The sequence below is a fragment of the Nicotiana tomentosiformis genome, chromosome 2 (assembly GCF_000390325.3).
Source record: "Nicotiana tomentosiformis chromosome 2, ASM39032v3, whole genome shotgun sequence".
Lineage (NCBI taxonomy): Eukaryota > Viridiplantae > Streptophyta > Magnoliopsida > Solanales > Solanaceae > Nicotiana > Nicotiana tomentosiformis.
In genome coordinates this window covers 30,545,597-30,559,204 of record NC_090813.1, presented here as the reverse complement: position 1 = coordinate 30,559,204, position 13,608 = coordinate 30,545,597, and the positions used below count along the sequence as shown (strand labels likewise).

General features: G+C 40.2%; 1 protein-coding gene across 1 annotated transcript; it reads right to left on the bottom strand.

The window, feature by feature from the left end:
- Positions 1-216: 216 nt before the first annotated feature.
- Positions 217-2,689, bottom strand: LOC104114228 (pentatricopeptide repeat-containing protein At5g15010, mitochondrial). Its single transcript, XM_009624623.4, has one exon. It carries the CDS (start codon positions 2,519-2,521, stop codon positions 791-793), a length of 1,731 nt encoding a protein of 576 aa, XP_009622918.1. The 5' UTR covers positions 2,522-2,689; the 3' UTR covers positions 217-790.
- Positions 2,690-13,608: the final 10,919 nt, after the last annotated feature.

The window sequence follows — 13,608 nt, the reverse complement described above, 5'->3', positions numbered from 1 at the left end:
TAATATGTGATATGTGCTCAGGGTAATATATCGCACGCATGAAACAATATAATATCCTCAAACTGATTTTTTACCCTCAAGAGCTCTCCAAGTCATTTAGCAGCTCGTAGAGTATGTTGGCACATTAAGCAGCAGTCAAAGAATCCTAAAAGATCATAGAATCCATTTCAGATATGTTGAAGAAGTAACCATTTCAGATATATCACAAGCAAGAGATCAGAAGCAGACGATATGCTTATTAATTAACCAAAAACCACATTCTATCCGAAGTTTTAAAAAAGGAAATGGCATGACCATTCAAACTAGCGATACTGAAGGGAAGAGGGAACACTAGTATTGAATTGAAAATACCATCTACAAAGTTTTGTTTCTTCTCTGATCACTCCCTGTTCAAGTCCCAAAATCCTCCCCTGTACCAATGGAAAGTCAAAAACCTTTTCTTCTGGAATGGAAACACAAACGTACGTTGCGGCATTAACATGGCAAATCAAGTTTTTGGCATATAATCCGATGGATCAGAGTTATCTTAGGAAATGTGAAGAGAATTTCTTAAGACAAACAACTACGGATAGGTAACTGAATTATATCAAGTATCTCAGATCACAAGAATTGCCAAGTATATGTGAGAAGCAACTTGCTTTATCCATAATCGTACATTTCCAGTACATGGACCAGTAGCAAACCAAGAACATTCTGCAAAACAATCTAAATGGAAGAAACCTCGTGCACCTGTTGGTCAGAAACCCGAGCCAGAATCCCTACGCTAATTTAGCAATCAACACCTAATCTACTAATCCCAAAAGGAGAAGCCGCGTTCTCTCATAACTCTTCGTGTTTCAGGTATTTTAAGGTAATCCCTTTCTTTATCGGCTTTTTCAAATTTGACCCTCTCTTTGTTCTCCTGACTGCATTTTACTTTATTCTCTTGAAAATCGCTCCTGCCAGCTACCCAAGCCTGAAGCATCTCATCTATCTTGGGCTCCGACAATAAACCTTTTTGCTTCATTTCTTGATAGTATTTGTATGACTCCTCGATTTTTCCATTCAGAAAGAGTCCATGTATCAGCACTATGTATGAGCTCCGATCATGGTCCAAGCCATTCTTGCTCATCTCGCCCCACAGCTTGAAGACATTATCAAGCTGGCACCATCGGCAGAACTTCCGAATTAACATTATATAAGTGTCATGAGTTGGAATACAGCCCATCATATTCATCTTCTGCAAGTGCTCGAACACTTCTTCTCCCGTCCTAAGGCAACGAAGCAATGCATGGTAAGTTCGAACAGTAGGATGTATGCCTCGTTGAATCATCTCATTGAAGACCTCCTGAGCTTCATCTAGCAATCGAGCTTTGCAGAGAGGCATGATTAATGAGTTATAAGTAACAGTGTTTGGAGTGAGATCATTCTCTTCCATCATCTTCATCACACTCCTAGCTTGTTTAACCAGCCTGCCTTTCGCAAGAGCATGAATCACAGCATTGTGTACTTTAACATCCGCTGCAACCCCATTCAATTTCATCTCATTGAAAAGCTTAAGCACTACATTGAGTCTACCAGCTCTCGAATAGCAAGACATGATACTACAATACGAAAAAACATCACGGGGAATCCCTTTCTCCTTCATGAACCTCCAAATTCTCTTTCCCTCATTTAAATCATCAAGGGCAAGACACCATCCATTGAGAATGATATTCAAACTCTTGGTATTCAACGGGAAAACATTCTTATTGCAAAAAAGCAAGTGCTCCGCGTCTTTTACATTTTTGTAGCGACAAAGCGCGGATAAAAGATCTTGAAATTCTTCCATTCCCATATCGAATTTAAACCGTTTAAACGCATAAAAAGTACTGATAGCTTTCCCCACATCATGAATAGCACAGTATTTCCTTATCATAATCAAGAGTGTCTGAGGATTCACAAGAGATGGTCTATCTTTCCCACCTCTCATTTCATCAATCAATGACCACGCAGTGTCAAACTTCCTCATTTTGCCAAGTATAGATATCATAGAATGGTACTGACGCACAGAGTGCACATAACCTGTTTGTTTACTGGCCCAAATGAAGAAAGTGAATGCAACTTCCCAGTTATTCCGTACACGGGAAAGCACCTCAGCTACTAGTTCTTGTGTGGGCCTTACACCACATTGCTCAAGCTTGTTATGCACTTGAGCAGCATTGCTTCCGGGTTCTCTAAAAATAGCTTCAATAGTTTCGAGATCTAAATCAGAATATGGTTTTTTATGATCTAGTACTGAATGTTCACTACTATCTTCCTGTTCAGAATCACTGCATGAATTGCTTGAGGAAGAAAAAGTAGAGAACCTGATTCCCGAATTGAAGAAATTAACCCTATTAGACCTTGAGAGAGCAAAACCATGTGGGAAACTCCGCTGGGGAACGAGGACACTACTGGTGGATCGAGAAAGACCAATTAGATTACTTTTTGGCAAATTGGGATAGTGGTGACCGTGATTCCCACGAAGGAAGAAGGAGAATGCAAGTCTTTTTCGAGACATAAATCCAATTCAGCTACTTCCATCCACAAGAAGCGAGCTATATTTTATCACGAAACTGTTCGACGAAATGACTGAATGAATTTTACGCGCTACCTCTCATAAACTTTGCACTCCTATGAAGTGTGAACGCCGCGTTCCCGTGAAAACCCAAAATTGAGTGGAAACGACCCCACGAAGCCACTTTTAAGTCCCGTTTAAAATATATCTTTCCACCCGTGGTTTTTTTTCTCTCTTTGCTTAGTTTCTTTTACGCTGATATAGAATAGCTGATGGATCTCTACTCTGGCTATCTTTCATGTTTTCTTAATTCATCACACTTTAATAGTAAAAATATCTAGAGAGTTTTGTTAAGTCCTATAAAAGTACGTATGTTATTGCATTCTACTTCTACGGATGACTTTTATATGACATTTAAAAAAATATTAAAAATTAACCTAACCGTACCGATACCGAAGAGAAACCGACATGACTGAGACGGTTTCGAAAAGTCTAATTTTGGTTATACATAATAAAATAACCGAAAAATTGATATGGTACAAATTTTATAAAATAACTGGCCGAACCGAACCATTGACACCCCTAGCGCCTATTATGTAACCCTCCAGATGGATCTATCTTTGCTCTCTTTTTCTCCTTTTATCCATAGCTTCGTTCTTTGATTGATCTCTTAGTTTTCCTTATTTCATGTGAGATTTCAAGTTGTTATCAATTTCTTTTGTCAATTTCTTTTCGCAATAATAAAGTTCGTGGTGACGACACGTGTTGCTCCCATTATTTTCAGCTTTGACGTCTGGTTACCAAAGCCATACTACTATATAGAAGCTGCTTGGGAAGCATCTAGGGGCCGTCATGCCATCTTGCCGACCAAGGGTCATTTTGGTCTTTTAGGTCTAATTTAACTTCTTTGTGTCCTCACTTGCAACGCCACTGTAACATGTTGACCCATGGCGCATACTCTGTAGCCCTTCAAATGGTTCTATCTTTGCTCTCTCTTTCGCCTTTTATCCATAGCTTCGTTCTCTGATCATTATCTCTCAGTTTTCCTTATTTCATGTGAGATTTCAAGCTGTTACCACTGTCTTTTGTCAATTTCTTTTCGCAATAATAAAGTTCGGGGTGACGACACGGGCTACTCCCGTTATTTTTAGCTTTGACGCATGGTTACCAAAGCCATACTACTATATAGATGTTGCTTGGGAAGCAGCTGGGGGGTCGTCATGCCAGCTTGCCGACCAACAGTCATTTCAGTCTAATTTTACATCTTTGTGTCCCCACTTTCAATGCCACTATAACACGTTGACCCATGGCGCCTATTCTGTAGCCCTTCAGATGGTTCTATCTTTGCTCTCTCTTTCACCTTTTATCCATAGCTTCATTATCTAATTGATCTCTCATTTTTCCTTATTTCATGTGAGATTTCAAGTTGTTACCACTGTCTCCTATCAATTTCTTTTTGCAATAACAAAGTTAGGGGTGACGACAAGTGCTGCTCCCGTTATTTTCAGCTTTGACGCCTGGTTACCAAAGCCATACTATTATATAGAAGCCGCTTGGGAAGCAGTTGGGGGTCGTCATGCCAACTTGCCAACCAAGGGCCATTTTGGTCTAAGTTTACTTTTTTGTGTCCCCACTTGCAATACCACTATAACACGTTGACCCATAACGCCTATTTTGTAACCCTTCATATGGTTCTATCTTTGCCATCTCTTTCGCCTTTTATCCATAGCTTCTTTAAAGTCCTTTTTGCATCAGAAGTTCTATTGGATTAGACTGTTTAAACTAAGTTAAATTTATTTTTGTATCCAATTTCTGAAGTGAAAGTGGATAATAAATTTTAATTTTATTTTTCCCGGAATCGCAAGTGCTGCTGGATTGAATTTATTTAAATTTGTCTTGGGAGAACAACATAAACTCTCTTATTTAGTATAAAAAGATGGTCATAAGGTGTTTGCTCATTTGCCTCAATGAGTTATTCCACTATGTATTTATTCATATACTGCATTACTGAATCTATATCACTGAAAGCTGCTCATTTGCACTACTAAATAAATAATAATGATGAAGTTTGAGTAGAAATAGAAATTATTATTTGTGAAAGGTATTAGCTTTGTCGAACTTGGCAGAAACTGCAGAACGTCCACTGTCATTATTACCATCCATTGTTTCTGGGAATATAAGCACAAAGGCTCAAACCAAGAGCCAACTTCACTCCCCCCCCCCCCCCCCGCTTACCATTTTTAAACGAAACTGCTAAAATCCTTACGGAAAATTTAAGAATCATCTCTTTTTAATATGGGGTTTCACTAAAAGAAACAAAAAAGTCTACCTTTTCACTTTATTTAACTCGCAAGAGCAATCTTTGTTAGACAATCTGTATTACTATAATAAATAATAAAATAGTAAATTTTCTAAAACAGAAGAAGAAACAGAAAATTAGCAGCAACAAAATGTCGAAATAATGAAGCTGAATCTGAAATATAATTTCGGAATAAAATCGAGCCCACTGAATGCACAGTGTGTCTTTAAGAAAATTATTCCCCTCAAATACCCGATGTGCTGGAATATTATCCTCTAAAGATAGAACGATTTAACTCACCAGAGTGTTGGTACCAAAAACACCGGTGAAACAGCGAACCACTCGAAGGCTGTAAACCACACTGGAATTTTAATTGTGCAGAAGAAGGAGAAGAAGCTAAAAAAAATTTCGTAAGGAAAGATTCTGGGATCAAGGCATATTTATAGTCATTTTCTGGCATTGTTTCTAAAAAGGTTTGTAATCTTTCAGAAACAGCCATGGCTGTTGGAACATGTGGAAATGTTTCTCGTTTGAAATATTCTGGGAAAAAGGATTTAAAATAATCTGGAAAAGAAACGAATCGGGTCGCAGGTTTCGTTAATTAATTAAATATTTGAAAAAAATTTGTCCAAAAAAATTAATCAATCAATCGATCTTAAAAAAATATCTGTCGTCACTGTAGCAGTGAACAGTGCCAAACAGTACCATGAACAGTGACTTCGTTGTTGTTCATCGCGGACAAGCTGGAGCTTTAGGCTTCAATGGCCACAATGGCCGGCGACCAGCTGGATTTTCCGGCTGATCTGCCCTTCCCCAGCGTTGCACAACAACATAAAACAACTAACGCCAACCCAGCCCATCTAGATTACTCTAAGATTTTGAAACCAAATTCTTTAAATCTTCCAGTGATGGCTACTGCTGCAGCTTCAATTCAACCCATTCCACTGCGATGAGCAGTGTATTTGAATGACCAACCAGTGGTTAAATTCACAGAGGCAGAAGTAGATAGAATGAACATGATTGAAGGCCTCCAATATGTTGTCGTTGGCAAGCTTTCATATGGTTCTCCAGAGATTCACGAGCTTCACCGAATAATTCCAACTCAATGTGGTATCAAATGTGAGTGTAATATCGGATTCTTTAGAGACCGTCATGTGTTAATTAGATTAACTCTATGGCAAGATTTCCTCGATTTCATGTCGAAGAGTACGTACTACATCAAAGCCAAAGATGGGTACGAATACCAATTGCGTACTCTTATCTACGATGCAAAATTTAAGGCAGGTGAAGAAACTCCGATGGCGATGGCGTGGATTTCTTTTCCTGGACTGCTGCCTACCTTTTTTGTAAAGAAAACTCTATTTTCTTTGGCTACAGCTATGGGAAGGCCAGTGTGTCTTGATGCGGCAACTACAAATAAAACTAGGCCGAGTTGCGCAAGAGTAAAAGTTCTTGTCGATTTGTTGGCCGAACTACCTAAAAAGGTGCGATTGGATATTGATGATGAAGCTTCTGGTGGTGTTCGAACAGAATGGGTGAGAATTCAGTATGACATGCTACCAAAATATTGTAAGGAGTGTAAACTACAAGGACATGATGAAATTGAATGTTGGCATTTGCACCCCGAGCTTATTGAGAATCGAAGCAGCAAGGGAATGCACGAACGAATGTGTGATTTACATGCTAGGATTAATTGAATCTGGATAAGTAGGTTTCCCTTTAAACTTTTCTTAGTGAACTTTTATCGGATATACTCGGTCAATCGGTAGATCTGATATCTTTGAACTATCGAGCTTTGTTGTATACCTAGACGACATAAGTCACACAATCAACCCTTAACCATCTATGGTTCTCACGTTTGTGTTCGTTTTAGCCATGAACACCGCATGTTTTCATGAGTGCTTAGAGAATGGGCCTTTACTTTCACTCCCATTAAAGCGGCTTATACTTCACACTCACATAGGTGATTTCTAAACGTATAATCCTATAGACACACTATCTGGTCATTTCCTACCAGACTTAGTAAATCACTAAAAGTCTTTAAGCTTTAATGACTCATCAAAAAGCCTTAATGCTTTACCCTGATTTCTGAACATTGTCTTCATCACGAGAATGGGTTGAGTTATTTGACAATGTTGAACCGTCAATCATAACTTTGTTTGATCTCTTTGAACCTAGCTCTTGGGATCTCCAGTCTGCTAGGTAGAGTTACCGCCATGATGACTTGTCCTAGGCCTTAATCTCATTCCCTTCGATGATCTTTCAACGGTCTCTCTAGATATGCCTTTTATAAGTGGATCCGACATGTTATCTCTTGACTTTACGTAGTCAATAGTGATAATACCACTAGAGAGTAGTTGTGTCACGACCCAAAATCCTAACCTGTCGTAATGACGCCTATCTCAAGACTAGGCAAGCCGGCAACTTTAATAAACCACAATTTCTTTTAAGTTTAAAAACATAATATTTGAATTTCATAGAAAATCTCACAAATTACTAACATAACAATACATTCCCAAAACCCGGTGTCACTAAGACATGAGCATCTAAATGATAACAAAGTCTGACTGCTAAAAACACTGTCTAAAAATTTAGAATAGTACAAAAACTGAAAAGGAAGAGAGCCAAGGTCTACGGACGTCAAGCAGCTACCTCGATAATCTCCAACAGATGAAACTCCGAGAACTAGCAACCGCCGTATCCGGAAGTACCTGGGTCTGCACACGAGTTGCAGGGTGTAGTATGAGTACAAATAACTTAGCAAGTAACCATACTAAATAAAGAACTGAAAGTAGTGACGAGCTTCACAACTGAGTCCGATTACAGTAATTTCCAACATAATAAGGTAGGCATGCTTTCAAGTTCAACATTTAAGGCCAAAATAGTAATTTCATGTCATGTTCAATGAAAACATAAAATAATATATCTCAAAAATTTTCAAAACAGTGACATATGACAGCTAAAGTTCAACAATAATGAAATCAAATGCATCCTCTCAGGACCACAGTTACTCAGTCCTTCCACTAGCTCAGCGCTCAACACTCGCACTCAGTAGGTACTTGCGCTCACTGGGGGTGTGTACAGACTTCGGAGGGGCTCCTTCTGCCCAAGCGCTATAATCCGCACGGACAACTCACGTGCTGCATGGACAACTCACATGTTATAGTATCAATATCTGGATCCGCATGGACAACTCACGTGCTATAGTATAATATCTGGATCCGCACGGAACGGACAACTCACGTGCTATAGTATAATATCTCGCAATCAGGCCCTCGGCCCCACTCAGTCATAAATCTCTCCAGTCTCTCGGGGCTCTCAATAATCATGAAAATCAGCCCAACAACAATGATATGATGCATCAATAATGAACAATAGAGACTGAGATAAAATAAACAAGTAAACTGTGACCGAGTACAAAATAACAATTTAGCAGATAGTTCAACATGTACGCGACCTTTGTGGGTCCCTACAACGCCAACAAATAATCTAACATGATTTGTGGTTCAATTTCTCTACTACATGGAGAATGTACAGATAACAACAGATTATTCAACTACATAGTTCCATGGAATTTGACCAAGTCATAATTCCTACGGTGTACGCCCACACGCCCGTCACCTAGCATGTGCGTCAATTAAAAACCGATCACATAACACATAATCCGAGGATTCATACCCTCAGTACCAAATTTAGAACGGTTACTTATCTCAATCCGAGCCAAAACTCTACTCCAATACGCATTTGCCTCGCAAATCGGCCTCCAAATATCCCGAATCTATCCACAAGTAGTACAATACAATCAATACGGGCTAAAGGAATCAATTCCACAAGAAAAACACAAAATTATAAGCCAAAATCCGAAATTGGCCAAAAGTCGGCCGCCGGGCCCATGTCTCGAAATCCGACAAAAGTCACAAAACCGGAAAACCCATTCACTCACGACTCTAGTCATATCAAATTCATCAAAATCCGACACCAAATGGCCATTCAAATCTCCAAAATTAACTCTCCAAATCCCTATCCTCAAACCCCCCAAATTATACCTCAAAAACACACCAACTAGGTGGGAAAATCAGTGGGGAAATATAATTATTGAATAGAAATTAACACAAGAAACTTACCTCAAGAACCCCCTTGAAAATCCTCTCAAAAATGTTATAAATGGGAAAAATCTCGAAAACCCTCATTTTTGAATCTTTTATACTGCCCAGGTACGACTTCTTCGCGAATGCGACCTGACCCTCGCGTTCGCGTAGAACACTCTGACTGACACCTCAAATTAACCATTCGTGAACGCGTCCACTGACTCGCGAACATGAAGTTTTGTTGAAATTACTCATCGCGAACGCGGTCTCTCTCTCGCGAACGCGTAGACCAATAGTACGGGGTCCCTAGCTGCCTTATTTCTTTTTCACGAACGCGTCCCTCATCTCGCGTTCACGATTCACTCACAGTACAAACCTTCGCGTTCGCGTCCTCTTCTTCGCGAACGCGAAGAACAAAACTTCCTCAGCCCACAAATGCCCTTCGCGAACGTGAGACCTCTCTCGCGAACACGTAAGAGGAAACCAGAAAATTACACTAGCAAATCTTCAGCCATCAAGCTAAGTCCAAAAGTGATCCGTTAACCACTCGAAACTCACCCGAGGCCCCCGGGACCTCAATCAAACATACCATCAAGTCCCAAAACATCATACGAACTTAGTCGAACCCTCAAATCACCTCAAACAACATCAAAAACACGAATTACACATGGGTTCAAGCCTAATAAACTTTGAAATTTCCAAATTCTACAAACGACGTCGAAACCTATCAAATCACGTCTGATTGACCTCAAATTTTGCACACAAGTCACAAATGACATCACGCATCTACTCCAACTTCCGTAAATCCAATCCGACCCCGATATCAAAAAGTCCACTCCCGGTCAAACTTTCCAAAATTCCAACTTTTCGTCATTTCAAGCCTAATTCTACTACGGACCTCCAAATAACAATCCGGACACACTCCTAAGTCCAGAATCACCCAACTGAGCTATCGGAACCATCAAAATTCAAATCCAAAGTCATTTACACATAAGTCAACATCCAATCAACCTTTTTAATTGGTGTGTAAGGTGCAGTAGTTTGATGGATAATTCCATATTTCGAACATATTTCTGCAAATGGAAATTCATATTCTCCACCCCGATCACTTCTAATCATTTTGATCTTTTTATTCAATTGATTCTCCACTTCATTCTTGTATTGCTTAAATACTTCAATTGCTTCATCCTTACTATTAAGCAAATAAACATAACAATATCGAGTGCAGTCGTCAATAAAAGTAATAAAATACTTTTTCCCACCTCGAGATGGTGTCGACTTCATATCACAAATGTCAGTATGAATAAAGTCTAAGGGATTTGAATACCTTTCAATAGACTTATAAGGATGTTTTACAAACTTAGACTCAACACATATTTGATATTTTGATTTATTACACTCGAATTTAGGCAACACTTCTAAATTAATTAACTTCCGCAAGGTTTTGTAATTGACATGTCCTAAACGAATATGCCATTAATCATTTGAATCCAATAAATAAGAAGAAGCTGCAATTTTATTCATACTGTCAACAACCATTACATTTAGTTTGAAGAGGCCCTCTGTGAGGTAGCCCATTCCAACATACATTTTATTCTTACTTACAACAACTTTATCAGAAACAAATGTATATTTGAATCCATTCTTAACAAGCAAAGAAGTAGAAACTAAATTCTTCCTAATAGTAGGAACATGAAGAACGTTGTTGAGCGTTAACACCTTGCCGGAAGAAATCTTCAGGAATATCTTCCCATAACCTTCAATCTTGACTATTGCAGTAAATCAATTATGAGACTAAGTATCTTAATTCACTCTGAATTCTCTCCGAACCTGAACCAACTAACCTGGTAAGTCATATAACAGTTGTAGAGCACAAAAGGAGCATAAAATGGGGGGAACGTGGCTACAACTCTCAAAATGACCGGCCGAACCGTTACATCCTCCCCATCTTAAACAATCGTTCGTCCTCGAACGGGTCTAGAAACATACCTGGAGTCACAAATAGGTGTGGATATCTGCTCCGCATCTCCCGCTCGGTATCCCAAGCAGCCTCCTCCACGGGCTGACCTCTCCACTGCACCTTCACTGAAGCTATATCTTTTGATCTCAACTTTTGAATCTGCCGATCTAAAATGGCCACTGGCTCCACATCATAAGTCATATCACTATCAAACTGAACCGTGTTGAAATCCAAAACATGAGACGGATCGCCGACATACTTCCAGAGCATAGAAACAAGAAATACTGGATGCACACTCGACAAACTAAGTGGCAAGGCAAGCTTGTAAGCCACCTCCCCAATCCTCTGAAGTACCTCAAACGGCCCAATATACCGAGGGGTCAATTTGCCCTTCTTCCCGAACCTCAGCACACCCTTCATTGGCGAAATCTTGAGCAGAAGCTTCTCCCCAAGCATGTAAGCAACATCACAGACCTTTCGATCGGCATAACTCTTCTGTCTAGGCTACGTTGTGCGAAGCCGCTCTTGAATCAATTTAACCTTCTCTAAAGTATCCTAAACCAAATCAGTACCTAATAGCCTAGTCTCACCCGGCTCAAACCAACCCACTGGAGACTGACACCGTCTCCCATATAAAGCCTCATACGGAGCCATCTGAATGCTCGATTGGTATTTGTTATTGTAAGCAAACTCTGCCAGTGGCAGAAATTGATCCCAAGAACCCCCAAAATCCATAACACAAGTGCGTAGAATATCTTCTAATATCTGAATAGTGCGCTCGGACTGTCCGTCCATCTGAGGGTGAAATGTTGTACTCAGCTGAACCTGTGTACCTAATTCTCATTGCACTGCCCTCCAAAACTGTGATGTAAACTGCGTACCCCGATCTGAAATGATGGACACCGGCACACCGTGTAGGCGAACAATCTCGTGGATATAAATCTCAGCCAATCGCTCTGAAGAATAATTAGTACCAACTGGAATAAAATGCGTGGACTTGGTCAAGCGATCTACAATCACCCAAACAACATCAAACTTCCTCAAAGTCCATGGGAGACCAACTACGAAGTCCATGGTAATACGCTCCCACTTCCACTCTGGAATTTCAAGTCTCTGAAGTAATACGCCGGGTCTCTGATATTCGTACTTCACCTGTTGACAATTTAAACACCGAGCTACAAACCCAACTATATCTTTCTTCATTCGCCTCCACCAATAGTGCTGCCTCAAATCCTGATACATATTTGAGGCACATGGATAAATGGAGTACCGCGAACTGTGATCCTCCTGGAGAATCAACTCACACAAACCATCTACATTAGGCATACATAGCCTGCCCTGCATCCGTAATACACTGTCATCACCAATAGTGACTTTCTTGGCATCACCATACTGAACCGTGTCTTTAAGGACAAGCAGATGAGGGTCATCATACTGACGTTCTCTAATACGATCATAAAGAGAAGACTGAGAAACCACACAAGCCAAAACTCAGCTCGGCTCGGAAACATCCAATATGACAAACTGGTTGGCCAAGGCCTGAACATCTAAGGCTAAAGGCCTCTCTACTACCGATAAGTATGCTAAGCTGCCCAAACATTCGGCCTTATGACTCAAGGCATCGGCCACCACATTGGCCTTTCCGGGATGACAGAGAATGGTGATATCATAATCCTTAAGCAACTCCAACCACCTCCGCTACCGCAAATTAAGATCCTTCTGTTTAAACAGATGTTATAGACTTCGGTGATCGGTATAAACCTCACAATGGACACCGTACAAATAATGCCGCCAAATCTTCAAGGCATGAACTATAGCTGCTAAATCAAGGTCGTGGACAGGATAATTCTTCACATGCACCTTTAACTGTCTGGACGCATAGGCAATCACCCTACCATCTTGAATCAGCATTGCGCCGAGACCAATACGCGATGCATCACAATACATAGTATAAGACCCTGAACCTGTAGGCAACACCAATACTAGGTTGTAGTCAAAACTGTCTTGAGATTCTGAAAGCTCTCTTCACACTCATTCGACCACCTGAACGAAGCACCTTTCTAGGTCAATTTAGTCATAGGCGCCGCAATAGACGAGAAACCCTCCACGAAGCGACGATAATAACCGGCCACGGCGAGAAAACTCTGAATTTCAGTAGCTGAAGATGGCCTGGGTCAACTTTGAGCTGCCTCTATCTTCTTCGGATCCACCTTAATTCCTTCACTGGACACTATGTATCCCAAGAATGCCACCGAACTAAGCCAGAAACTTAGAGAATTTGGCATAAAGTCTCTCTTCTCTCAGCCTCTGTAATACAATACCCAAGTGAGTACACTAGGATATCATCAATAAATACTACGATAAATGAATCAAGATATGGCTGGAATACACTATTTATCAAGTGCATAAATACTGCTGGGGCGTTGGTCAGCCCAAAAGATATCACGAGAAATTCATAGTGACTATAGCGGGTCCTGAATACCGTCTTTAGAATATCCGAGTCCCGAATTTTTAACTGGTGATACCCGGATCTCACATCAATTTTGGAGAATGCCTTCGCTCCCTGAAGCTGGTTAAATAAATCATCAATACGCGGAAAAGTATACTTATTCTTGATTGTAACTTTGTTCAACTGCCTGTAGTCGATACACATCCGCTTAGTACCATCTTTCCTTTTCACAAACAGAACCGGTGCACCCCAAGGCGACACACTAGGCCTAATAAACCCCTTATCAAGAAGTTC

What these genes read in the sequence shown, in the direction of transcription:
- LOC104114228 (XM_009624623.4), bottom strand. Translation starts at nt 2,521, where the DNA reads ATGTCTCGAAAAAGACTTGCATTCTCCTTCTTCCTTCGTGGGAATCAC.